This window comes from Carcharodon carcharias, chromosome 5, assembly GCF_017639515.1.
Source record: "Carcharodon carcharias isolate sCarCar2 chromosome 5, sCarCar2.pri, whole genome shotgun sequence".
NCBI lineage: Eukaryota > Metazoa > Chordata > Chondrichthyes > Lamniformes > Lamnidae > Carcharodon > Carcharodon carcharias.
In genome coordinates, this window is record NC_054471.1 from 109,013,053 (window position 1) to 109,040,257 (window position 27,205).

Below are 27,205 nucleotides of genomic sequence, written 5' to 3' on the forward strand. Positions count from 1 at the left end.
TTATGTTCCTTTTTTTTCCAAAATACCACCCTCTTCTCTCTGTGGTGCCTTGTACCATCCCATAACAATCAGATTCTTGTGCACAAAGCGAAGCAGCCAAATTCAGAGGACAAAACCTGACTTCAAAGCTTTAATGGCAAATTAAGCAACACAAGATTTCTAATCAACCAGGAACTTAAGCAGATATTTTAAGATCCATATTTAATAATAAATTACTCAAACTCTTCTTGCAGTTCTTGCAGTTTATTTTATGTTCTTAATGGTATATAAAAACACTTACATATAGAGAACAACTTCCTGTAGTCCAGGAATTCCTTGTGTTTAATTAATTAATTGCATAGTAAGAGTTGTAAATATGTATTATAATATATAAATTTAACCATTTATCCAAAACGTTAAAAAACTGCCCACCCCAAGTACAAAAAACAAGTATTAATTTGTGTTTATTCTTGAGCTGCCTACCTATCATTAAGGGTTAGAAAACACATTTTCAATGGATTATAAATGTGACAGATAGTGGTAGTAACTTTTATATTTGCATTTATTAGCAGTTATGACATTATGTCATTCTTATAGTTTATTATAAAGTAAAGATTAAAATATGCATATATTTGATTTTACTGACAAAGTATTTAACATTTCTGGCATTTATAGTGGACCAAGAAACAATCACGGTTTAATAATTTCTATACATTCATGGATGTAGACAAGGCTGGCAAAGGCAGCATTTATTGTCTATCCCTAATCTCCCTGAGCAAGTGAGTGAAGGCTATTTTAGTAGAAAGTCTGTATTGGCACAAATGTTCCCCCCACCCCCCTTTCCCCACCATGTGAGGTCATTACCCTCTTCTGGCACTATGTAGCAGTTCTTTGGATGGTGCAGGCTGAGCTGTTTCTACCAGCTCCCTTCACACTGACTGCACGATCTGCCTCCAACTGTGAGTGACCATAGTCTTGCTTTTATGGTTATCACTTCTGGTAGAATGAACCATCATGGATATGTTCAGAAACCTGGAAGCCCTCAAGCGTAAGCTGTGGTTCAGTGGGTAGCGCTCTCGCTCGAATCAGAAGGTAGTGGGTTCAAGAATCACTTCAAGGGCTTGAGCACAAAATTTAGGCTGACACTCCAGTGGAGTACTGAGGGAGTGCTGCACTGTTGGTGTCTTCTTTCAGATGAGATGTTAAACTGAGATGCCTCTTAGGCGAACCCAAAAGATCCTGGAGGACCATCTAAAGCAAAGCAGGGGAGTTCTCTTTTTGGTGTCCTGCCCAATATTTTATTCCTCAACCAATACTAAAACAGATTACCTGGTCATTATTTCATTGCTGTTTATGGGTGTATAAATTGACTGCTGCATTTCCTATATTACAACAGTGCCTACACTTCAAAATTACTTCGTACCTGGATCATCTGAAGTTGTAAACAGCTCTCGTCCTTTATCAAATGCTGCTGCAGTTTAACGGGCTACAGCAGAACTGCATTTCCTTTCCACTGAGCAGCAGTAAACCTAATGGGAATGGCACTGATGCTCTAAACCCACTATGCCTAGCAAATAAGGTGCAATAGGTGAGCGAAGGATTTACATGGATGGACAGTGTTCCCACTACACTACTAATCCACCAATGGGAGGAAAGTTTAGCCCATTCCTAAAACTACTTCTCTCCCATACTGTACTTAACTCATTTTCTCCACTGCATGGCTTTAACTTTTCTTCATGTGGCATCTGCAACAAAAGATGTGACTTCTTCTGATACTTTGAAATGATTTCTGTAAATCTTTTCTGTGCCTTGTCTCTTCTGTATGTCTTCCGATCAGCTCGTGTTCCTTTATTAGCGTCGTCATCATGTCATGTGTAAAAGTCTGAACTGACGCAAAGTGAACAAAGTACTTATGTCTGTTTCATCTGCAAAGGTCTATATAATATTTACTGGAAGTGCTACTGAAATAAACAACATTTTAGATACATAATGTCAATAAAGATTTCTTATAGTAAGGCACCTTCTGTCAGTTCTGAATAAGTGAACAAAAGCAGAACATCACAATTAATTTCCATTCCCCATGACCATGAGGAGAAAAGTGCCTGCCAGAACTACTACATTCGACCTCCAAGTACCTGGGCAGAATCAGTGGAATCTGACAACTGTAAATAGTATAGAAACTTCTTTCTGATCTTGGAATTACCAGTTCAATCTTCTGCTGGATGTTCATTGACCATTATTCTCTACGGCATGGATAATCACTACGCAAGGATGTTCAAAAATTGCTGTCTTATGTAGACAACGATAGCTGCTACCAACTGTAGCAATCTCAGGCACTGACAATGAAGTCACTGTTGAAGATATTAGCCCCCAAAATCCACAGGCCATTATCCCACCTTACATGTTGGAATTACGCTCATCAGTTCCTTCCAACTCTAATCCAACTAGCGTTTGCAGCGTCAGTGGGAGGGCATCTAATTTGCATGAGGCTAGCTGGTACATTTCTAATAGTGCCTGTCTGCCCCATGCAGTTAAGAAAATTTGACGAGGTTGGGTGGGGGGATGGGACATTTTGCCCAGGTTTTGAAGTTTCTCATTCAGCATCCGTTTAGCTTGATTTCCCTGCTAGGGCCCATATACCCCTCATCAGGAGCCTGAGACACTTCAAATCCTTCAGTGAATTGCCTTGTAGTCCCATAATGAGCCCAGACTGAACAATGACTTGCTAATTTCTGGCATAGGGAGTTCCAATGCCCAGGGTTGCCCTCAACATTATTGGCTTTGTTAGGGGTAAAAGGTGTTTCTGTCCTTTCCAATGCCGTTCAGTAAAGTCTGGAAATGAGAGGGACCCAGCGCAACTAGATGCCCTGCCATTTTCTGGTGAGTTCCACTGGTCTTTTGCCTGAGTTAAGGTGAGAGCTTGGCAGATATTCCAGGGAAATTCTGGACAATTATCTTTTAGCAAAGGGTCTAAAAACAATTCAGACGAAGGGAGAATATTTAGAAAAATGCACCCAAGAAAATTAGATCCTGAGCTGACTCAATCTAAGACTTCCACCTCCTAAACGTAGTCCGGATATGTTGAATTGCTATCTGGTGATTTATGAGGCAGCTTGAATGAATCAGTCATCTATGTATGTATCAAACACACAACTGGTATTACCCAGAGGCATTTTGTTACAGCTGGTAGCCCCAAGAACAGCAGCTTTCTCTGTTAATTTTTGCTTTAACAATGAACTTGGGAAATACCATCCAAAGTTGATGTAGAGAATATGAAGCTTCGACAACAGCCAGTATTCTGGACACTGCCTGGACTACTTGAGGTACTCTTAACTTTTGCTTCTATCAGAAATAGCAAATTTTCCTTAAATCCAGATTAAAAGTGAATCATCCTTATAAAATAATGGGAATGGAGTCTGTCCTTTGTGCAGCAGGTGGAAGTACCCTTTGTGGCCAATAAGTGTGCATCAGAACTTGAACTGTTAGCCTTTATGAAACAAACTTATCTTGAATTTTTTTTTTTCCTCAGGCTGTTGTAAAAGTCCAACCGGTGTCTCCTTGATATATGTAGGCATTATAATATGGTCCCAATGTTGGGCTCAATTATGAGAGTATTCATGTTAAGTTGTGTCCAACAGTACTGTAAGGAAAAAGGGGTATGAATCCTGGGGCTACTTTAGTAGATATTATGAATATATGTATCATGAAGCATTTTTACGGCACCAGCTGGACCACCTCCTACCTTCTACTGCAAAACTAGGGAGCTATCTCTTGCGATCTTGCAAGAAGAAAGCTAAGATGTTTTGTTTATGTTTTTTGTGTGTAGTCTTGAATGTAATAAACGAAATTTAAAATGGTGCTGTATGAATAAGAAAGCTGATTGAGGAAACTTGTTTATGTTGAACTAAGTGATGATGTAGCTGCGCTCAGTAAAAAATGCCTAATTCTTCTTTAATTGTTTTGATGAAAACAGGCATTCAGAAAATATTAAGAATAATTTAGTAAAGTAAAATATTGCAGGTTTACCTTTTAGAACAGCAGAAATTTTTGAAACTGCTCCAATTGTTTGTTATATAAAACATCGAAAGTTGTACATTAGACTTGAATTTTCTAAACATTGTCTGTAGTATTTGAGAATGCCAATTAGAAAGATCTTACTTGGTTAAAGCTGATACTAGAAACAATTATTGATGTAAGGCATTAAATTCAAATTCTGGCCCTTGAATTTTTGAAAACTAAATTAAGTGCTTTATAATAACTAAATATTGTATTTTTATAACTGTAATTATTGAATTTGGGGTTTGCTAAGACATTACAGAGTTAACAAAAGTGTCTTCATGTGGAATATTATAAGCCAACATCAGATGTATTAAGCCTTGAAGTAATTGCTTTTTCAGTCACCAGCTGTTGAATACAAAATCTCCTAACTCTTCTTTTTCTTCCTTTCCTAAGGGCAAAAGCTGTTTCAACATTGCCTGCAGTGTTTCTTTCACCATCTGGATTTCTCTCTGTAGATACTGTGGGCTGTTATTAAGGATGAAACACGGAGATGATTAGCAGTTATTTTCCACTGGAGTTATTAACTGAACTGAAATGACTACAAAAGTGCCAGCTGGAGACAGCCAAAATGACTGCATTTTCAAATTAATTCTAAATATTTTGTGATTAAATAATTCCCACCCTAAACTCTCAAATACTTTTAATCTTAATATTGGCTCATTCTACTTTATCAAATTGGTTAACATCATAGAGAAACTCACCAATCAGCCAAACTCACTTCATGTCAGCAACATCTTTTAAACACCTCCGTTGTTTAGTAATTGTGTAATTAACAGCATACAAAAAATGTCAGGAAAAAATCTTCTCTAGCTTGCTACCCTAAAGGAGTTCTACATTGTTGAGGATTAGGTAAATAATACTGTCCCAGAAAGTGATATAAAAATTAAGAACTTGCATAGTGTAAAAGGAACTTCCAAGCTGCTTCACCAAAACACAAGGAAAATTTTGATATAGGTGAAGGTGATATTAGGAGAGGTGACCAAAGGTTTGCTCAAAAAAGGTAGGTTTCAAAAAGGAGAGGAAGGTGGAGAAGTTGAAAGGTTTAGGGAGGAAATTTCAGAATGTAGGGCTGAAGTGGCTGAAAGCAAAGCCTGCAATAATAAGGTGAAGGGAAACTAGAATCAGGGAAATGGAAAGATTTTTCTGGGTCGGGGCAGATGCTGTAGAAAAAGGAGTGTGGTCATGAAGATGAGAATTTTTATATGAAGTGTTCGAGGAACAGGAACCAGGTTGGTGAGCACTGAAGTGATTGGGTAAGCAGAACATGGTGTGGGATAGGATATGGATGGCAGAGTCTTGGATAATAAGTTAAGAGCATAAAAAATGGGAGCAGAAGTAGGCTATTTGACCCTTTGAGCCTACTTCAGTCTCTGCACATCAACATTTAAAAGTTTCATGCCTCTTAAAAAATATTCTGCTTTTCAATTATTACTCCCAAAGTGATTAATTTCACATTCCCCCACATTATACTTCCTTGTTGTCCATTCACTTAACCTGGTTCTGTGTCTTTTCAGCCTCTTTGTGTTCTCCCCACAGCTTACATTTCCATTTTCCTTTGTTCAACAAATTTGGATACATTACCCTCAGTCTCTTCTTCGAAGTCATTAATATGGATTTAGGCCTGAGCACTGATCCTTGCAGCACCCCATTAGTTACATCCAGTGGCAAGGAAGTTGAAAGTGATGGCTAGATCTTTCTACCATTCCTTCAAAACTTAATTTTAGACACAGGCTGCCAGAACTGGTGCAATTGTGGGGTCGAAGGAGGTGGTGGAGAACAAAGGCTGGGCATTATGAAGAGTTTGTTTGGAAGCTAATTGATGCTTGTGGATGATGTCATCAAAGCAACATGTAAATAAGAAAACACTGGCCAATGGTGAATCTAGATGGGATCACGACTGGGGGAGGAGGAGGAATGTGCTGGCTTCTTTGTACAGCAGTCCATGCTAGGCCAGTCCCACAGTGGAGGGACCATGATGAAGAGGCAAGAGCAAGATTGTATGGTCAACTATGTGAGAAATGGTGGTAGCTGACACAGCGGAACTGATATTCACAATTTTTGAGATGGTTGATGAAATCCTTGTAGTTGTTGTTGCATGGAGAGTGAGACCATGTGAGGGGATTTGAGGAACTATTTTGCTGTGGGAAAAAAAGTTGTGATTCTTCTGAGCTTTCAGGGTGACCCTACAATATTAAATACCATCTCCTGCCAATGGAAGATGGTTGTCAAAACCCATCTGTGCATGCACACTGGTCTGCAGAAGCACAGAATTCCAGTAATGTCACTCTGCACCCAGCTTGCCAGTACCCCCAATCTTAGACTACTATTATTTGTCAAGAAACAAACAGATTATGTGAGTGTTAGTAAATTCTGCAATCAAAAATCAAATATTTTCTTTTACACCATGCTGCCCATGATATATGATTCTAGCAATTGAATAAGCGTGGAAGTAACAAAACACCACTAAATAAACAAAGCCTATTTTTTAAACGCACAGACACAGGATGCCAAACGTCATTCGAAGCATCTCATTGAAAATTACTACTAACTATTCTTAATAGTTGCAATGTGCTGTTATTGCAGAGAGTGATCCAGAGAGTGATCAATTGAATCCATTGCTGAGAATGTCAGCGTGTAAGGTTCTTCTGTGCATGACTCTCCAAGGGATTATTAAATGACACCATCTAAACCACAGCCATGATGATTTAAGCAGCGCCATCTTTGCTCCTAACTGCTGCCTAATCTGTCACTTGCAATGATGTAACGGAGTAAAACACTACAACTGCGCATGCAAAGCAATGGCAACAAATGCAGCCAATATTAAAACTATTTGGCTGTGGAGAGAGAGGTGCAGTATTGCTCAATATGGTTAAGCTAGATTTTGTGATGAAAGACAAAACCAGCAATGTCTCAGGTGCACCCTAGTTTGCAGACCTCAGACCTTCAGATGTTGAAATGTCAGTCGCTTGGAGGTTGCCAAAGTCAGAAGTGAGGGAGCTGCTTAGTTGGTATTGTGTGGAGTGCCAGAGGAGGGATGTTGAAAATTAGTGTGTTAGCTTAGAAAGAAGACTTGTTATCTAGCACACTACGTTGTTCTAAGTGATCATTTGATTGAAACGTTGCAGTAGTTTTGATAGTAATTAAAATATTTTAAGCTACTTGTGATTAATTAAAACATTCATATAATTGATTTTTAGGTTGCTTTCACAATTACTAACTTTCAATCACATGAAAAGTAGTCTGCAATAGAATAAATTCTATTTGAACAAATTTCCATGAATCTATGAAGGATCATTTTAGGGCTAATTATCATAGTAAAAGATTTTGTAATCTTACACATATGTTTCCCCATAAAGGCTGATAAATACTTGCAGCAAAACCAACTTCAAATTCTATGATTCCAAAGTTAAAGGATATGAGAAAGACTGTCGTCATGATTGTTTATTGCCATTTGCAGCTGGCCTTCCAAACATAGCAGCCTGTCACTAATTATTTCACACTGTTCTCCTATGTCCACAGCAGAACCCTTATAGGCAACCTACAAAAACACAAAAGCCATAGTCTTGTCAATTGTATTACATTCAAAGTAGTATTGCATTTTTATCTTGTACAGTATCAAAAATATCCTAGTTACATAACTCCATGTAATTTGAACAAAATGATTTCTAATGTTCTGTAGCATTTTGTTTAAACGACTACTATTTGATTCCATGGATAGTCCCCTTACATAAGTAATTCAGGCTGACAGCATGAAGGATCAAGATTAACATCAGTTAAGATTTGGGATTAGATTGTCCTGTACGTAACCATGAATGTATTTTAGATAGTGAATTCAAGGTAGTTATGTGCATTTACAGCCCAAAGCATATGTATGATTTAGCAAATGATGATGCAAAGTTGGACAGGAAAATTATTTATTTTTCAATGGTTGTTCTTAAACAGCTTCATTAGCTAGAAATCAGGCCCTTATACTTATAAGATGTCCTTTAACTTTAGAAGAATTCCATGGTTTTTCATATTATTTCAATTTTATATTACATGAATATAGGAACATAGGAATAGGAGGCCATTCAGCTCGAGCACAGACCCCCCATCAACTCCATCTACCTGCCTTTGATCCACATCCATTGATACCTTTACGCTAAATGTTAATTTCAGTCTTGAAAGTACTGTCAATATATTGACGGATTACGGCATAATAATTAAAGAGCTTGTCATAATATTACAAGCAATTTTTAGTTCTACAAATTGTTGCATTGAACAAAGTCCAAAATTTAAAACCAAATAGAATTAGTAATATAACTATTGATTGTATTATTTTTTCTCCATTTTAATGCATTAAATTTTCATTCCCCCTATGTTTGGCTGCCTCTGAAGTAATATTCTCATCAGTCTAGACTAAGAATTCAATAAACAGGACAGGCAGACAACCTGAGCCCCAGTGCTCAGCCAGAACCTCTCATTGTGTAGCCACGAGTTAGTTCTACAGGACTGGCTCAGGCTACATATTTATCTGGCTTGGGTTAGTCATTGCTCTTATAGGACAGGCCATGCTAGAAGTTCATATTCTGGGAAACCTTGATAGTTGTTCAGTTTTCATAACATCTTGCATGTACTTAAAGGCTGTGGAAATGCACTTGCAGCACACCATCAGCAGAAGGCATTCTATACACCACAGTTTGCTCCGCTGGGTTTTATGAGGTATGGTTATTGGCATAATGTAGAGGTTGGTGGGTATTTGGATTTCCTCTAAGAGGGTCAAAAGCATTAATGCAGATCCTTAAATATGTACACTCACCCCCTCTTGTGTTTCAAAAAGTTTTGTTACTGTAGTACAAAATGCAGCAAGTGCTTAAAATTAATCTCAAGACAGACAGTTCAGTTTGGAGGCAGGAGATCTCCCTTTAGTGAAACAAGTCTGGAAGTAACATTGAAGGAAGCGCGGGCAAAAAAGCATTCCATTCCCGACTGTGAGGGGCACTATGCTCAGGACAGCATTTAAATTTGTGGCAGAGAGGTGAAACCAGTTTCTCAAATTAAGACGACAGCCTTCCTAAAATGAAATAAATTGGTATTCTTAAGATGTTTGCCAAGATAATTGAGTTCTCTCCCTACCTATTTCAGTGGTTCACAATGCCACGTCTGGAGTGCACACATCCACCTTCGCCCTAATCAACTGCACACTCAAGTGGAATAGATTCATACCCTTGCACACCCTCTTTAAAATGCTTTCACTGCCGATGGATAGATTCATGAGAACTATCTTTTTGCATGCTTCTTGGACTCCTGCCTGGGGAAGCACAATGCCCAACTGCATGCCTGACTGTTTTTCATTGCTGTCTTCTCATTGCACACCAAAGAGTACACACCAGAATAGAGGCACTGAAAATAGCAGTCTCCCAAACATCCAGACATGGCTTCAGCAGCTAACCCTGTAGATCGGATTAAAAAGTTTTTTTTTAAATTCATTCATGGGATATGGACTTTGCTGGCTGTGCGAGCATTTATTGCCCATCTCTAATTTCCCTTGAGAAGGCGGTGGTGAGCTGCCTTCTTGAACCGCTGCAGTCCGTGGTGTGGGTACACCTACAGTGCTGGTAGAGAGTTCCAGGATTTTGACCCAGCGACAGTGATGGAACAGCAATATATTTCCAACTCAGGATAGTAAGTGACTTGGAGGGGAACTTCTAGGTGGTGGCTTTCCCATCTATCTGCTGCCCTTGTCCTTCTAGATGGTAGTGGTCGGAAGTTTGGAAGGTCAAAGGAGCCTTGGTGAATTCCTGCAGTACACCTTGTAGATGGTACACACTACTGCTAATGTGCGCTGGTGGTGGAGGGAGTGAATGTTTGTGGATGTGGTGCCAATTGAGTGGGCTGCTTTGAGCTGGATGGGGTCAAGCTTCTTGAGTGTTGTGGGAGCTACACTCATCCAGGCAAGTGGGGAGTATTCCATCACACTCCTGACTTGTGCCTTGTAGATGGTGGATAGGCTTTGGGGAGTCAGAAAGTGGGTTACTCTTCGCACTATTCCTAGCCTCTGACCTCCTCTTGTAGCCACAGTATTTATATGGCTAGTACGATTCAGTTTCTGGTCAATGGTAACCCTCAGGATGTTAACAGTGGGGGATCCAATGATGGTAATGCCATTGAACATCAAGGAGCGATGGTTGGGTTCTCTCTGTTGGAAATGGTCATTGCCTGACACTTGTGTGGCGCGTATGTTACTTGTCAGCCCAAGCCTGGACATTGTCCAGGTCTTGCTGCATTTGGACATGGACTGCTTCAGTATCTGAAGAGTTGCGAATGGTGCTGAACATTGTGCAATCAATAGCAAACATTCCCACTTCTGACCTTATGATGAAAGGAAGGTCATTGATAAAGCAGCTGAAGATGGTTGGGCTGAGGACATTACCGAGGAACTCCTGCAGTGATGTCCTGGAGCTGAGATGACTGATCTCCAACAACCACAACCATCTTCCTTTGTGCTAGGTATGACTCCAACCAGTGGAGAGTTTCCCCCGATTCCCACTGATTCCAGTTTTGCTGGGGCTCCTTGATGCCACACTCTGTCAAATGCTCCCTTGATGTCAAGGTCAGTCACTCTCAACTCACCTCTGGAGTTCAGTTTTTTTGTCCACGTTTTGAACCAAGGCTGTAATGAAGTCAGGAGCTGAGTGGCCCTGGCAGGTTCCAAACTGGGCGTCAGTGAGCAGGTCATTGCTAAGCAAGTGCCGCTTGATAGTATTGTTGATGACCCCTTTCATTACTGATGATGGAAAGTAGACTGATGGGGCAGTAATTGGCCTGGTTGGATTTGTCCTGCTTTTTGTGTACACGACATATCTGGGCAATTTTTCTAGGCAATAAATGCCAGTGTTGTAGCTGTACTGGAACAGCTTGGCTAGAGGCACAAGTTCTGGTGCACAAGTCTTCAGTACTATTCTGGAATATTGTCATGGTCATAGCCTTCAGCCGTTTCTGATATCATGTGGAGTGAATCGAATTGACTGAAGACTGGCATCTGTGATGCTGGGGACCTCCGGAGGACGCTGAGATGGATCATCCACTGAGCACTTCTGGCTGAAGGTTGCAGCAAATGCTTCAGCTTTATCTCTTGCACTGATGTGCTGGGCTCCTCCATCATTGAGGTTGGAAACATTTGTGGAGCCTCCTCCTCCAATGAGTTGTTTAATTGTCCACCACCATTCACAACTGCATGTGGCAGCTCTACAGAGCTTAGATCTGATCCGTTGGTTGTGGGATCGCTTAGCCCTGTCTGTCACTTGCTGTTTATGCTGTTTGGCATGCAAGTAGTCCTGTGTTATAGCTTCACCAAGTTGACACCTCATTTTTAGGTATGCCTGGTGCTGCTCCTGGCATGCTCTCCTGCACTCTTCATTGAACTAGCATTGATCCCCTGGCTTGATAGTAATGGTAGAGTGGGGGATATGCCGGGCCATGAGGTTGTAGATTATGTTTGAGTACAACTCTGATGCTGCTGATGGCCCACAGCACCTCACGGATGCCCAGTCGAGTTGCTAGATCTGTTCTATCCCAATTAGCATAGTGGTACTGCCACACATGATGGAGGGTATCCTCAATGTGAAGCCAGCACTTTGTCTCACAATAACTGTGGAGATCATTACTCCTACTGATACTGTCATGGATAGATGCATCTGTGGCAGGTAGGTTGGTGAGGATGCGGTCAAGTATGATTTTCCCTCTTTTTGGTTCCCTCACCACCTGCCGCTGACCCAGTCTAGCAGCTATGTCCATTAGGACACAGCCAGCTCAGTCAGTAGTGGTGCTACTGAGCAACTCTTGGTGATGGACATTGAAGTTCCCCACCCGGAGTACAACCTGCGCCCTTGCCACCCACAGTGCTTCCTCCAAGTGGTGCTCAACATGGAGGAGTACTGATTCATCAGCTGAGGGAGGGCGGTACGTGGTAATCAGCAGGTTTCCTTTCCCATGTTTGACCTGATGCCATGAGACTTCATGGGGTCTAGAGTAGATTTTGGGGACTCCCAGGGCAACTCCCTCCCAACTGTATACCACTGTGCCACCACCTCTGCTGGGTATGTCCTGCCGATGGGACAGGTCATACCCAGGGATGGTGATTGTGGTGCCTGGGACATTATCTGTAACGTATGATTCTGTGAGGATGACGATGTCAGGCTGTTGCTTGACCTGTGAGACAGCTCTCCCAATTTTGGCACTAGCCCCCAGATGATAGTAAGGATGACTTTGCAGGGTTGATAGGACTGAGATTGCCATTGTTGTTTCTGATGCATAGGTCGATACGGGGTGGTCCATCCGGTTTCATTCCTTCTTTGTAACTTTGTAGCGGTTTGTTACAACTGAGTGCTTGCTAGCCCATTTCAGAGGGCATTTAAGAATCAATCACATTGCTGTGGGTCTGGAGTCATGTGTAGGCCAAAACAGGTAAAGTCAACCCAACATACAAGACAACTCCATTTTTCTGGCCTTGAAAATCATATACTTAGTGCAAATCAAGGACGATTTCGCCCCAATGCAGTAGCAGGCGGAAAAAATGACGTTTTACCTGTTGGCCACAATGACAGCTTTTCACACCATATTGTCCTCTTCCCACCTCATTAATTATGCAGTCACAGGAAACATGCTATCCTGCTGGCAGGCGGCCTCTGAATCACCCGCCATACTGTTACCACATAATTTCCTCACGCCGGGTGCCATATTTAAAATTTAACTGTGTGCACAGTTCTCAATGCTTGCAGCCCAGGATTGCTGCAGTGAAGACATGGCACTGAAAGTCAGGAAGAGTTCAGTGACCTGTCACTGGAATGCCTTTTGGAGGACCATCATGATGTCCTCATGATGCGTCTGCATCATGATGCGGCTCTGGCCGCAGGAGGTCCAGCAATCTCAGCACTCTGGCTTGGGAAGCGGTGGCAGTGGTGGTCAATGCCAACAGCGCACAGAAGAGGTTGGCCAACCAGTGCAGAAAGAGGATGAATGATCTCATCCATATTGACAGGGTAAGGCAACCATCTCACCATTCTAAACTCACATGCTTACAAGGCCATCGCACATTCACTGGCATCTCACTCACTGCCAGCTCAAGCTCACTCACCACTCACCCTCACTTCTCTATCTGGCCTCAGCTCCTCTGGAGACTGCTTCCTCAGCCCACTCCATCTTGAGGCAACTTGCATAGATCAACATGTGTCCCCACATATATCCCATAGGCCTGCAGCCACTAATTTTTGCAAATTTGTATTTTTGATTTGTATTTCTGCTTTGCTCTCGATTTTAAGCTTATGAGTACTTAAAGTTACTTTGTATTAAATCTTACTTGGTAGGTATTGATCTTAATCCAGCTATGACTCTACTTTGGTTAATCAATAATAATCAGTAGTGACCTGTTTTCCCAGACCTCGTATTTTTTTCATACTGGCTATGCACAACTGGTATTTAGACCACATCTTTGTTTTCCATTTTTCAAGCTGGAATATTAAAATAAGTTGTCTTTTGTTTATCAGAAGTCCTTTTCCTTACTACATTCAGTGACCCTTGGACTACAGGCCTGGATGATTAACCTTATATGGGGTGGTCACCTAGCATGGTCATCAGGTGAAGTCTGATTGATGAACACAACACTTGAAGGATGACAGAATGAGAAGACACCATCAAAAGTTGCGTCAACAACTTGGATATTGCGATCTGCATGGCCTTGCAGTGCCTGTGAGGAGAATTGATAAGAACTGAGACTTGTTTTGAGAATATCTGAACCAGGCCTCAGAAGGCTGGAATGCAGCCAGAAATTTATCTTAGAGGGACACTGCTTTAACGATTTGCTACTGCAGCCTTAGTGGAATGGTCACCACTGAAGATGGGAGGAAGGACCAGGAACAGAGTGACTGACCGTAGTAGCCACCCATAGGTTACTCAGCAACTTGGTAATGTATGTACCAAGGAAATGGTAATGCATGTGCCAATTTAGGGTGCTGTCATGGAACAGACTAAGTTGGGGTTATCCATTTTAGGAAGCTGTTGTGGAACAGACCAAATTGGGGTTATTCTTTGTGCTTTAGAAAAATCTATCTTTCTTCTTTGCTTTTGAGAGAGATTATATATATATATATATATATATATATATATAAATAAAGTGCTTTTCCCTTTCAATAAAGTTATCTTTCTTCTAACTTTAAAAAAAATTATAGTTGTCATACTATACAATTATTATTCAATATTCAATAAAATTGTTGTTTTGACACGTTACTTATCATAGTTCTCCTGTTATGCCCAGAGTATGGCTCCGAACCTAAGCGAGACTCTCACGCCCCTCCCTTCACCTCGTACAGCCTTCGCCCTGCAACCTCTTCCCTTGCCTGAGGCTGCTTCTCCCCCTTCCCCAAACAAGCCCTAGCCTTGCAGCCGTTGAAAAGCCACCCCCGCATTATGGCTAGTGTGGTAGGTGGAGACCTGCCTGTGAGCCCCCCTAAAGGTGATGTGGCGCTGCCTACAAAGCCTGGCACAGATGACCAGGAGTGCTGCCTGAAGCAAGGTAGGCAAACAAACCTTGAAGTTCTGAGTGAAGTGCAGCTTGCCAGGTGCATCTCGCTTAGGTACAGTTGTGAAACGCGTGTCCAGATGATCTAACGTGGGGGAATGTTTCCAGCAGGCAGGGATTATAAATATATACAGATCTATTAAATGACATTCCCGATGCCAGGCAGCGGGAAACATGGCCCGCCATTGACGGGTGGAGTGGATGAGTGCAAACTGGTTTCACGACACTGTGAAACTGATTTTTGGCCTTTCCACCACATGGTCCGCTCAAGCCTGCCATGGGACCAGACACCAACGGGGATGGAAAATTCGGGCCTTGGTCAAAAAGTTGACCCCACCCCCACCCGCCTTCTCAGCCACATGCTTTACTCGCATTAGTAGTCAGCCTCAATTTTTTGCTCTGCAAATGCATGTTTTACTTACCTTATAAGGGATCAAACAGGCAATAGTTGTAAAGATGTGCAGGAGTTTAAGACACGTCCACTCAGAGCAGACCCTCGGTAGTGAATGATGAAAAAAATAAAATATGAAGCTGTTTTCAAACTAAAAGTCGTAACACTTGCTAACTCGTCAAATAATTGTGCTGCAGCAAGGCAATTCGGTGTTAGTGAAAAGTTGGTGCAAAAATGGAAGATTTAAGAATCTGCCCTGAAGAAGATGACCAAGACCAGATGCATCATGAGAACAGGGACCAGCCATTGGCCTTATCTTGAGAAGCATGCATTGGAATTGGTCCTCAAAAATCGTTAGAATGATTTTATCATCACCAGGAATGTAACACATATATACACACTTAAGTGGACCAAATCAAACCCCGAGTCCAGCAAAGATAATCAGTTTGCAGCAATTTATCATCAGCCAGCGGCAAAAACACGAGTAGCCATTATACCACATTGGCAACATGGATGAAACACCCATGAATTTCAATGTGCCCAGCAACCGAACTGTGGAGTGGAAAGGTTTGAAAATAGTTGTCGTGAAAACCACAGGACATGAAAAGACAAGATTCACAGTGGTACTAGCCCACATGGTCGATGAACAAAATGAATGGTAATTTTCATAAAAGCATGCCAAAAAAATCAAGTTCCCCACAGGAGCTTTGTGCATGACCATGAGTGGATGAGGATGGAGTGAAGTTATCGACTGATAATGTATAAAATATGTGCCCTGGTGGCCTATGTAAAGAATGCAATTTATTACTGTTCAGATTCCACGTAACTGATGAGATAAGAGGTGCCTGCAAAGAAATAACTTCCACATTGCAGTTATAATGGGGGTCTAACATCCGTACTTCAACCTTTGGATGTATGCCTCAAAAGTCATTGAAGGATTATGTCGCGCTGAATGGAATAGCTGGATAGGCGATGGAGAAATAAACCTTCACAAAGAGTGGAAATATGCACATTGACCCGCTTGATGTTTTGTTTGGTTTTGTCATCAACTCGTAGGAAATTATTAATGCACAAGCTCTCATCAGATTGTTCAAAAAATGTGGAATATCCATGGAAAGAGAAAAGATGATTTATTGTGAAGGAATTATTCTGAAAGCGAAAGCGCCACATCTGATCCATACGATGATGCCATAGCCAAAGTGACTCAGAATGCATTTGATGAACTCTGCGTCAGATGCCAAAGGCAGTGAATTTTATGGGTTTTAAAATGCTTTCACTGTAGTTAAAGGTATCTTTGTACTTATTTATTCAATAAACTGTGCTATATTAAGTGTTTTTTTCTTACATTTCAAAATGACGATCAACCACATGCACAGTTCGTACGAACATACAAATTAGGAAGAGTAGGTTCACATTTTATACTTGATGTACAAGTTAACCCCAGGTTTGGAAAGTTTTTTGAAGGCTTCAAAGGTTGAATTAAACACTGACATCTACGATATGTTGACTTTGTCTGATCTTACTGTGAATTTTCCAAATGTGTTGTTAAAGATATCCTTAATTCCAGCATTTTCCCAATGATTGATAACAGGCTAAGTGGCTAATGGAGCCTGTAGTTCCATTTCCTTCCTCCCACCTGTCTTGAATAGCTGAGTTACATTTTCTAACTTCCAATTTTCTAGAATCTGCAGAATTTTGGAAAAACATAACCAGTGCATCCGCTATCTCTGCAGCTTATCTCTTTTAGGATCCTTGGATGGCACCATTAGGCCCTGGGGATTTAATTGTTGGCTTTAGTCCCTTAAGTTTCTACAATACTTTTTCCTCTTCCTCTACATTACGCTTCTCACTCTGACTAGCTCCTTAATTACCATCTATTTCTGGTATGTAATTTATGTCTTCCACTGTGATGACAGACACAAAATATTTGCTTAACGTCTCTAATTTCCTCATTTCCCATGATTATTGCTCTTGTCTCTGCCTCTAACAGACCAACAATCACTTTAGCTAGTCTTTTCACATACTTGTAAAACTTTTACAATCTATTTTTATATTCCTAGCTAGTTTACTCTCATTTTTTTTAAAGCTTTTTATCAATTTTTTGTCACCTTTTGCTGGCTTCTAAAACACTCTCAATTCTCAGGCTTATTACTATTCTTTGCAATATTATAAGTCTCCTTTTTTAATCTAATAGAATCATTAACTTTTCTAGTAAGATGGATAGATCTTTCTTGCTCAGCTTTTGTTTTTTAATTGAATTTTTTTTGTTGAGCATTTTAATTTTTTAAAAATGTTTCCCACTATTTAGACTGAAAGGTATGGTGGTAAATATTTACCCCAACAGCCTTAACCATATCTCCTCTCATCACAAAATCACACAATCACACAGTGCAGAAGAAGCCCTTTGGCCCATTGAGTCTGCACCGACATCTGAGAAACACCTGACCTACCTAATCCCATTTATCAGTTATTGGCCCATAGCCTTGAATGTTATGATGTGCCAAGTGCTCATCCAGGTACTTTTTAAAGGATGCGAAGCAACCCGCCTCCACCACCCACCCCAGGCAGTGCATTCCAGACCGTCACCACCCTCTGGGTAAAAAGATTTTTCCTCACATCCCCCCTAAACCTCCTGCCCCTCACTTTGAACTTATTTCCCCTCGTGACTGACCCTTCAATCAAAGGGAACAGCTGCTCCCTATCCACCCTGTCCATGCCCCTCATAATCTTGTACACCTCGATCAGGTCTCCCCTCAGTCTTCTCTGCTCCAATGAAAACAACCCAACTCTTTCCAACCTCTCTTCATAACTTAAATGTTTCATCCCAGGCAATGTCCTGGTGAATCTCCTCTGTATCCCCTCCAGTGCAATCACATCCTTCCTATAATGTGGTGACCAGAACTGCACACAGTACTCCAGCCGTGGCCTCATCAAGGTTCTATACATCTCCAACGTGACCTCCATACTTTTGTAATCTATGCCTCGATTGATAGAGGCAAAAGTCCCACATGCTTTTTTCACCACCCCACTAACATGGCCCTCCACCTTCAGAGATCTATGGACACACACGCCAAGGTCCCTTTGTTCCTCAGAACTTCCTAGTGTCATGCCGTTAATTGAATACTTCCTTGTCAAATTACTCCTTCCAAAGTGAATCACTTTACACTTTTCAGGGTTAAATTTCATCTGCCACTTACCTGCCCATTTGACCATCCCATCTATATCTTCCTGTAGCCCAAGACACTCAACCTCACTGTGAACCACCCAGCCAATCTTTGTGTCATCTGCAAACTTACTAATCCTACCCCTTACATAGTTATCTACGTCGTTTATATAAATGACAAATAATAGGGGACCCAGCACAGATCTCCGTGGTACGCCACTGGACATGGCTTCCAGTCACTAAAGCATCGTTCTGTCATCACCCTCTGTCTTCTATAACTAAGCCAATTTTGAATCTACCTCATCAAATTACCCTGCATCCTATGTGCATTTGCCTTCTTTATAAGTCTCCCATGTGGGACCTTGTCAAAGGCTTTGCTGAAATCCATATAAACTATATTAACTGCACTACACTCATCTACACACCTGGTCACCTCCTCAAAAAATTCAATCAAATTTGTTAGACATGACCTCCCTCTGACAAAGCTATGCTGGCTATCCCTGATCAAACCTTGCCTCTCCAAGTGGAGATAGATTCTCTCCTTCAGAATTTTCTCCAATAGTTTCCCTACCATTGACGTGTAACTCACTGGCCTGTAGCTCCCTGGCTTATCTCTACAACCTTCCTTAAATAACAGAACCACATTAGCTGTTCTCCAGTCCTCTGGCACCTCCCCCGTGGCCAGAGAGGAACTAAAAATTTGGGTCAGAGCCCCTGCAATCTCCTCCCTTGCCTCCCTCAGCAGTCTGGGACACAAATGATCTGGACCTGGAGAGTTGTCCACTTTTAAGCCTGCCAACACCTCCAATACCTTGTCACTCCCTATATCAATTTGCTCAAGAACCTCGCAGTCTCTCTTCCCAGGTTCGACACCTTCATCCTCATTCTCTTGGGTGAAGATGGATGTGAAGTATTGGTTCAACACTCTAGCGATGTGCTCTGGCTCCACCCATAGTTGCCCCCTTGGTCCCTTGTGGATCCTACTGTTTCCCTGGTTATCCTCTTCCCATTGATATACTTATAGAATATCTTGGGATTTTCCCCACTTTTACCAGCCAGAGCTTTCTCATATCCCCTCCTTGCTCTCCTAATTGCTTTCTTAAGCTCCACCCTGCACTTTCTAGACTCCATTAATACCTCTGCTGATTTGCTTCCCTTGCACCTGCTAAAAGCTTCTCTTTTCCTTCTCATCGTAACCTGAATATCTCTGGTCATCCATGGTTCTCTGGGCTTGTTACTCTTTTCTATCACCCTAAAGGGAACATGTTGAGCCTGTACCCTCCCCATTTCCTTTTTGAATGCCATCCACTGCTCCTCTGTAGATTTTCCCACAAGTAGCTGTTCCAAGTCTACCTTGGCCAGATCCTGCCTTATTTTACTAAAATCCACTCTCCCCCAATCCAAAACATTTTATTGCAACTTGTCTATTTCTTTGTCCATAACAATCTTAAATTGTACCATTACCTGGAAAAACTCAGCAGGTCTGGCAGCATCGGCGGAGAAGAAAAGATTTGACGTTTCGAGTCCTCATGATCCTTCAACAGTTCTGTTGAAGGGTCATGAGGACTCGAAACGTCAACTCTTTTCTTCTCCGCCGATGCTGCCAGACCTGCTGAGTTTTTCCAGGTAATTCTGTTTTTGTTTTGGATTTCCAGCATCCGCAGTTTTTTTGTTTTTAAATTGTACCATGTTGTGGTCGCTATCACTAAAATGCTCCCCCACCACCACCTCAGCCACCTGTCCGGCTTCCTTCCCCAGGATTGGGTCCAGCACTGTGCCGTCCCTTGTTGTACCCTCTGCATATTGACCTAAAAAGTTCTTCTGTACACATTTCAAGAAATCCACTCCATCCAAGCCCTTAACACTATGTCTATCCCAATTAATGTTGGGAAAGTTGAAATCACCTAATATGCTTACCCTATTGTTATTGTTTTTACACATCTCCTCAAATTGTGCACATATTTGCTCCCCAATTTCCCGCTGACTATCTGGGGGTCTACAATAAACACCTAACAATGTGGCTGCCCCTTTTTTATTCCTAAGCTCTACCCAGAAAGCTTCATTCGATGCCCCCTCCAAGATATCATCTCTCCTTACTGCAGTAGCTGACTCCTTAAATAATAATGCAATGCCTCCTCCTCTTCTACCCCCTCCCCTGCCTCGCCTGAAGATTCTATATCCTGGAATGTTGAGCTTCCTATCCTGCCCCTCCCTCAACCATGTCTCAGTGATGGCTACTATATCACAATTCCACGTGTCAATCCTCACCTTTAACTTATCCGTTTTATCTGTAATACTCCTGGCATTAAAGTAGAGGTCACCCAGCCTTGCCTTACTCCCTTGAAACTTAATGCAGCTGTACTCCCTCTGACTTGATTGTTTTATTGTATTATAATGTGTCCCTATTCTGCTAACATTCTGTGTCCCCTCCCCCTGCCGAATTAGTTTAAACTCCTCCCAACAGCACTAGCAAACCCACCCGCAAGGATCTTAGTCCTGTTCTGGTTCAGATGTAGACCGTTCCGCTTGTACAGGTCCCACTTTCCCCAGAAACAGTCCAGTGATCCAGGAATCTAAAACCCTCCCTTCTGCACCAACTCTTAAACCACGTATTAATCTGCCCTATTCTTCTATTTCTGAGCTCGCTAGCACGTGGCACTGGGAGTAATCCAGAGATTACAACCCGAGAGGTCTTGCTTTTTAGTCTACTGCCTAACTCCCTGAATTCTTGATGCAAGACCTCATCCCTCTTTCTACCTATGTCATTGGTACCAAGAAGTACCATGACCTCTGTCTTATCACCCTCCCCCTTCAGGATGCCCTGCAGCCGTTCAGTGACATCCTGGATCCTGACACCAGGAAGGCAACACACTATCCTGGAGTCATGTTGATGGCCACAGTAGCACCTATCTGTCCCCCTGACTATAGAATCCCCTATTACTATTGCTGCTTGTGGTGCCAGGAGCTTGGCTCTGTCCGCACTCCCTGGAGGAACCAGCGCCCTCATCAACCTCCAAAATGGAATATGTAATTAGCTTTGTCTAAGTTTAAGATTTTTGTTTGGAACTGGAATACATCATTTTCAAACTTAAAATGGAATTAAACTGTATGATGATCACCTTTGCCCCAAAGGATCTTTTACGAAGAGATTACTAATTATACCTGCCCTATTGCACGATACTAGATCTCAGGTAGTCAGGAAAAATTACAATAATAGAAGAAAAATCAATTGAACCATTCAAAACAATTCCCAATTCCTTTCCTTCATCATTATTCTCTAAGCAACTAAAATTTCTAATTTCCAAAATAATTAAGAAAAAAAATTGTTTTCACAATACAGAATTGTAATTTGTGACTTATAAAACTTTTACTAAAATTTTTATTTCAAGGACTCAAATTTCTCATAAAGTTAGGCTTCCAGTTGACAGTTCCCACAGCTATCACTCTCCTGCAATTCTTTTAATTTTGCAGTCTTGGTATGTTCAGAGCACAGGATTTTAGAGCATGTATCAGGATAATTCTCACACTGTATAAGCTGCACACTTTCTTTCCTTATTATGGAAAAGGCTCCTGAGTTTTTCTGTTTTATCCTAAACATTTAACAAGCAGCCGACAAATGGATGTCAACAGCTTTATTCAGGCAAAATTTCACATTCAAATGCTCATTTTTACTTCCAAAACTGAATGCTTAATAGAGCTTGTTTGTAAGCTACAATATTCCCTTAACAGCATAGCAAAAGTGTCTTTTAATGGATTTGCTTTTTATAAGCCATTAACTTTTGGGCTTTTATCTGTCAAAAATTCTACAATTTGCAAAGCTGGCATATAAGGTATACCAGAAACAAGCTGTAAAATGAATTTTTAAAACTTTCTTTAGTAAGGAATTAAAAAAAGTGACTGCACCATCTTCGTTTTCTGCTTATATCTAGAAATTGTAAATAATTATTCTTGAAACAAAATGTATTTATATTTTTCATTAAAAATGTCAATTTGTGTTTGTGTCTTTTTGCAGTTTATACCCATTGCTTCTATAAATTATACCAAGACAAGGTAAATATAAGTTTTTAAACTTGAGTTCCATTTTAAAGCTATCAACTTTATTTTAAACCTGAGAAAGTCAGTCTAGCTGAGAAAGACTAATGACAGACAGGGAGATCAACTAGTATAAGATAAAGCATGTAGAACAAAGATTAGGGCTGGAATTTTCCATACCTGTTGGCATCGGGCATCATGGCGGGCACGAGCAGACAATATTGTGGGAAGGCCAAAAATCAGTTTCACATCATGGTGACACCAGTTTGCGATCGATCACTCTGCCCCTCAATGGTGGGCCACGTTTCCTACTGCCAGACGTCAGGAACTTTATTTTAATACATCTGCATATCATTACAAGCCCTGCTTGCTGGAATCATCCCCCCATGCTGGATCATCTAGGCATAACTGCATGCCAACATGCATCACAACAGCATTTAAAAGACGTGCACCTGGCGAGCTAAACTTTGAGGGGAACTTGGAGGTGAGTGCACACTAACATTGTACAGTGTTCACGAAGGTTGCCCGTTGAACTTCAAGGTTGAGGTGCCATGCATTCAATTGAGGGCACAGGCAAGTTGCTTTTTCCCAGCTGGCTGACAGTGTGGTGCTGGGGCAAGGGCTGCACTGCGGTTGGGGTGAGTTGGGGAAGGTGTGGAGGAGGGGGGGGAATGCAAGGCAGCATGCTGTGAGGTGAGTTGGGGGTGCAAGGGCTCCACAAAGTCTGAAGCAAGTTGGGGGGGGGCGGCAAGGAAGCCCATTCTGATGATAATGCATGAGCACGTATGGGTGTGGTGGGGAGGGAAGCGGCCATGCATTAGGGAAACCTTGTATAAGGTGACCATTTCTCCACAGCTGAGACAGTTCAGGTCCAGCCACATTGACATGCTTGCAGTTGGGCCTCTAGTTTATCTGCCCACTCAAGCAACACACGCTGCCAACTAATGAGCGTTTTAGAGGAATGCAGAACAATTGGACGGCTGGGCAAGTTGTACAATCTCTTTGCGAAAGTTGGCCATGGAGCAGTCACTGATGGAGGTTCTCTCAGCCCCTTGCAATGTCATCATTCAGGTTTGGGCCAGTCTCTCCCATGGTTCAAGCTAACAGTGCAGCCTTGCAGTGTGGGTTAAGAGAATGCCTGCGCCTGAGGTGAGAGCACATCATGCAGTCTAATGAGTGAAGCTGCCGCCAATCGGTCAGATGGATTGGGGCAGAGGTGGGTGGGATTTTGAGCAACCGTGCAGCGCACTAAACTCCAGCCATCCAAGTGGTGGCCAGCACTCTCCGGGATGCACTAAGGGCCCTTCAGACTTAACCAAGATGGGTTCTTAGTATACCCATGCTAACCCACTTGTCTCTCTCTTTCATCCTGCAGGAGTACAACATCAGAAGTATGGGGCCTGATGACCTAGCTGTAATTCAAGGCTTCCAGGGAGCAGATACAAAAGAGAAGAGTGATGGAGCCACCTGGCTGGAGGGAGGAGCAGCACCCTCAAGAAATGAGGTGGCTGGAACTCCTGCATACGTCACTGAAGAGCCATGGCAATATGTCACTGATCGGCACCTAGTTAGACCCAGGGTCTATAGACGGCACTCGTCATCCCTGCAAATGACTAAGAACCAGTGTCGCCAAAAACTGCGCATGTCCAGGGAACTGGTCAGTCACATCTGCCATCTGCTGCAGGATTTGGCATCACGGGGACATGGACGGCATCCATTGCCAGTGACCGTGAAAGTGACCATGGCGCTCAATTTTTACACCAGTGGCTCCTTTCAGGGTCCACAGGTGACCTCTGTGGGATATTGCAAGCCTCCATACACAAATGCATCCAGGAGGTCACGGATGCCATGTTTGCGAAGATATACAACTTTGTGCATTTCGTCAGGAAGCAAGGGCGCTGGGATTTGCCCAGATCTCAGGTTTCCCACAGGTACAGGGTGCCATCATGTGGTGCTCAGATCTCTGTGGCAACAAGTGGTCAACTACGTCAACTGCAAGGGCTTCCACTAGCTGAATGTTCAGCTGGTGTGCAACCACCACAAATGCATCCTGCAGGTCTGCACTCGATTCCCAAGGAGTGTTCACGACTTCTACATGCTTAGTAGGTCTCAGATCCCTGACGTCTTCCATGGTCCAGAAAAGCTGCAGGGTTGGCTTCTCAGAGACAAGGGCTACTCGCAGAGGAGGTGGCGGCCTCAGACTGCAGCACAGAGAAGGTACAATGAGGCTCATGCCGCAACTTGCACTTTGGTGGAGCAAACCTTTGGAATATTGATAATGAGGTTCCAGTGCCTGGACCGGTCTGGTGAAGCCCTGCAATACAGTCCACAGAGGGGGTGTCACACATTGTCGTCACCTGCTATGTCCTTCACAACTTGGTGTTGTAATGGGGACAGGAGCTGGCTGAGGAGCTGCAAGTCTCCTCTGATGAGGATTACGTCAACGTAGATAAAGGTGAGGAGGTCCTCAAGGGTGAGGATGATGGCAATGAGGCAGGTGCACTCGGTAGGCCCTCATAGCTGCCAGATTTGTGGAAGAAGGTGACGACATGCAGCGAGGAGACACCATAGATCTTCACACTGCATCTGTGAATGTTTGGCTCCTGTCTGGCTGATGGTAGATCACTTGCACTCTGTGAACAGTGCTATGTCACAGAGATGCAGTGGCGGAACTTTAACTTCTCCTCATCCTATGGCATCCTTCATGAACTGAACCCTTCAGGACCACATTGTCACTGGACACAGATGCTGATGAATTAGGGGGCAAGCTGCACATCAAAGGTGCTGAGAGCACACAGAGAGAATGACGGAACTCTGTACTGCCAGCCCAGGACATTCTGGCAGCAATGATAAGCCCCATCAAGGTGCAGGCATGACTTATGTATCTAGTGACTGTGCAGGCACATCATCAGTGTGCTGCAAAGGTTGTACAAAGCACAGGGAAGAGGCCCTGGACTGAGACAGCTGCCTCTATCTTTTGCAGGGCCGAGGTTTCACATCTGAATGACACGAGCACTGCTCATCAGAACAAGGAGCCATTGGCATGGAGACATTCTTGGCAGTTTATTTACAATTGTGAACATTATATACAAATTATTAACACTCATGCCCAGGCTGTGGAACTACATCTTCTTAACCTGCCTAACCCTGCCGCTACATCTTGGTGCTATCCCTGACATCCACAGCGGAGGTGGAGGCAACCAGCTAACTGCAATACCTTGTCTGTGATGACCTTGACAGGTGTCCTCTGAAGAGCCGAGACCTGGAAGGACCTGGTCTTCTTTCGGGGTCCTGCTGTGTGGCAGCGGTACCCTGCCCAACCTTTGGAGCTGGAGCTGCTGGGGTCACAGAAAGAGGGGATTCAGATGGGCTGGAAACTCCCAGAGTCACCTGGGTGGATGGCCCTGGGGCGTGCAGCTATTGATCCCCCTGCCTATGGGTGTCCAAGGGCCCCTGGCTAACTCCTTAAGGAGGTGGAAGCTGGACTGAGATCGAGCTGCCCCACTCCCCTCTCGCACTGACATTGTTAGAGGCCAACTATGGCATCTGTGATGGAGGTCAGCCCATAAAGCAGTGCAGGACCAATGTCCTCGACCAAGTTCTCCATAGCAGCCGCCATTCTACCAGAGCTAACCTCGGTACATTGGCATGGCAGCGCTATCAACTCAGACTGAAGGTAGACGGATCATTCATCGTGCCTTGCAATCTGAGGAGTGCAACAGACATCCCTTCCTGATGTTCCTGAGCTTGCCTTTACAGCTCCAGCAACTGAGGTATGACCGAGTCCAGAGGCTCATCATCTGACTCGGACTCAGGAGATTACTGGTCATCAGCAATGCTCCGAATGCCAGAAACCTGGGAAGTCCCTGCCGCCGCCTGCTGTGGGTCAGTGCAGTGCATTCATCAGATTGTGACCCTGACACTTCTCTAAAGCTCGGTTCCACTGAAGTGCATGTCTCTGCGCTGGTGCAGGGTGTGGGTGAGCGCTGTGACGGGTCTTCAATTAGAGTATCATCAGATTCTTCGTCTGAGGTTTCTTCATTGCTTGAGTCGAGGAACTGGATCATGGACCCCCTTGGCTGTTTCCCAGATGTGCCTGTGAAAGCAAGGAGAAATAATTAGTGCATGGCAGGGGACTGTGGAACAGGGGAAGTCGCTCACAGATGGGTATTGCCCTGCTGGATCTTCACTTGTTTGAGCACTGCCAACTAGGTCCAGATTGTCGCCGGCCAGCTTTATGACTATTTTCAAAGTCCGTGAGGACCTTGATTTCAGGCGTTCCTCCACCAGTCTGCAACCTCTCCCTTTTGTTGTGTGCCACCTTGTCCTGCATGAAGACAGATGGAGCGAGTGTAAGCAGGATGCCTGTCAGGCCCGATGAGAAGAATGCCTGGCATGTGTGGGTGCTGAGTGGTGCCATGGACAGGATGAGGACACAATCCACAGGGCAGATGAAGGTGTGTGAGGATGTGTGAATGGTGATGTCCCTTGAACTGGCAGTAAGTGGGATCCCTGTGGACATGTGATGGGTTTGTGAATGTGTGAGTTGAGAGTGGTGAGAAGAGTGACCTATGCTGGTGGAATGGAGGAGGTCATGCATCCTCTTCTGGCACTGGGTGGTTATCCTCTTTCACAGGGCGTTGGCACTGACCACCACTGCCACTGCCTCCCATGCAGGATTGGTGACCTTGTTTGCTGGCCTTCGCCCAGAGCAGGGATGGAGGACATTGCAGCGGGCTTCCACTGCGTCCAGTAGGTATTCGAGGGAGGCATCGCTAAATCTGGGGGCAGCATGTCTCCTCCCTTTGGCAGCCACCAGTTCCCAGCAGCTTCCTATCCCTTGAAGAGTGCTAGCTCTTTGCAGAGGTGGCCTTTAAATATGGCGCCCAGTTTACTGAATTCCTGAGGTTATGGCTGGACAGGCGAATAAGAGAATGTCTCGCCAGCAACCTGGTATGTTTCCCAGGAATGCATAATGAATGGTGATGGAATGGGATGATATGGTGCGAAAATCTGCCATTGCAGT

At 43.2% G+C, this 27,205-nt stretch overlaps 1 protein-coding gene across 4 annotated transcripts in view; it reads right to left on the minus strand.

Moving 5' to 3' along the window:
- Nucleotides 1-230: 230 nt before the first annotated feature.
- The window catches only part of disc1 (DISC1 scaffold protein), a 192,315-nt gene continuing 165,340 nt past the window's right edge, over nucleotides 231-27,205 (minus strand). For 3 of the 4 annotated variants that reach the window (XM_041188757.1, XM_041188756.1, XM_041188755.1), the window contains 2 exons: nucleotides 7,456-7,576; nucleotides 231-4,498 (listed from right to left, as the gene is read on the minus strand). In XM_041188757.1, the coding sequence (XP_041044691.1) occupies nucleotides 4,377-4,498; nucleotides 7,456-7,576 (243 nt within the window). In that variant the 3' untranslated portion in view covers nucleotides 231-4,376. Of the gene's footprint in view, nucleotides 4,499-7,455; nucleotides 7,577-22,359; nucleotides 22,491-27,205 lie in introns of those variants that run through there. The other variant, XR_005943131.1, reaches the window with a different exon arrangement.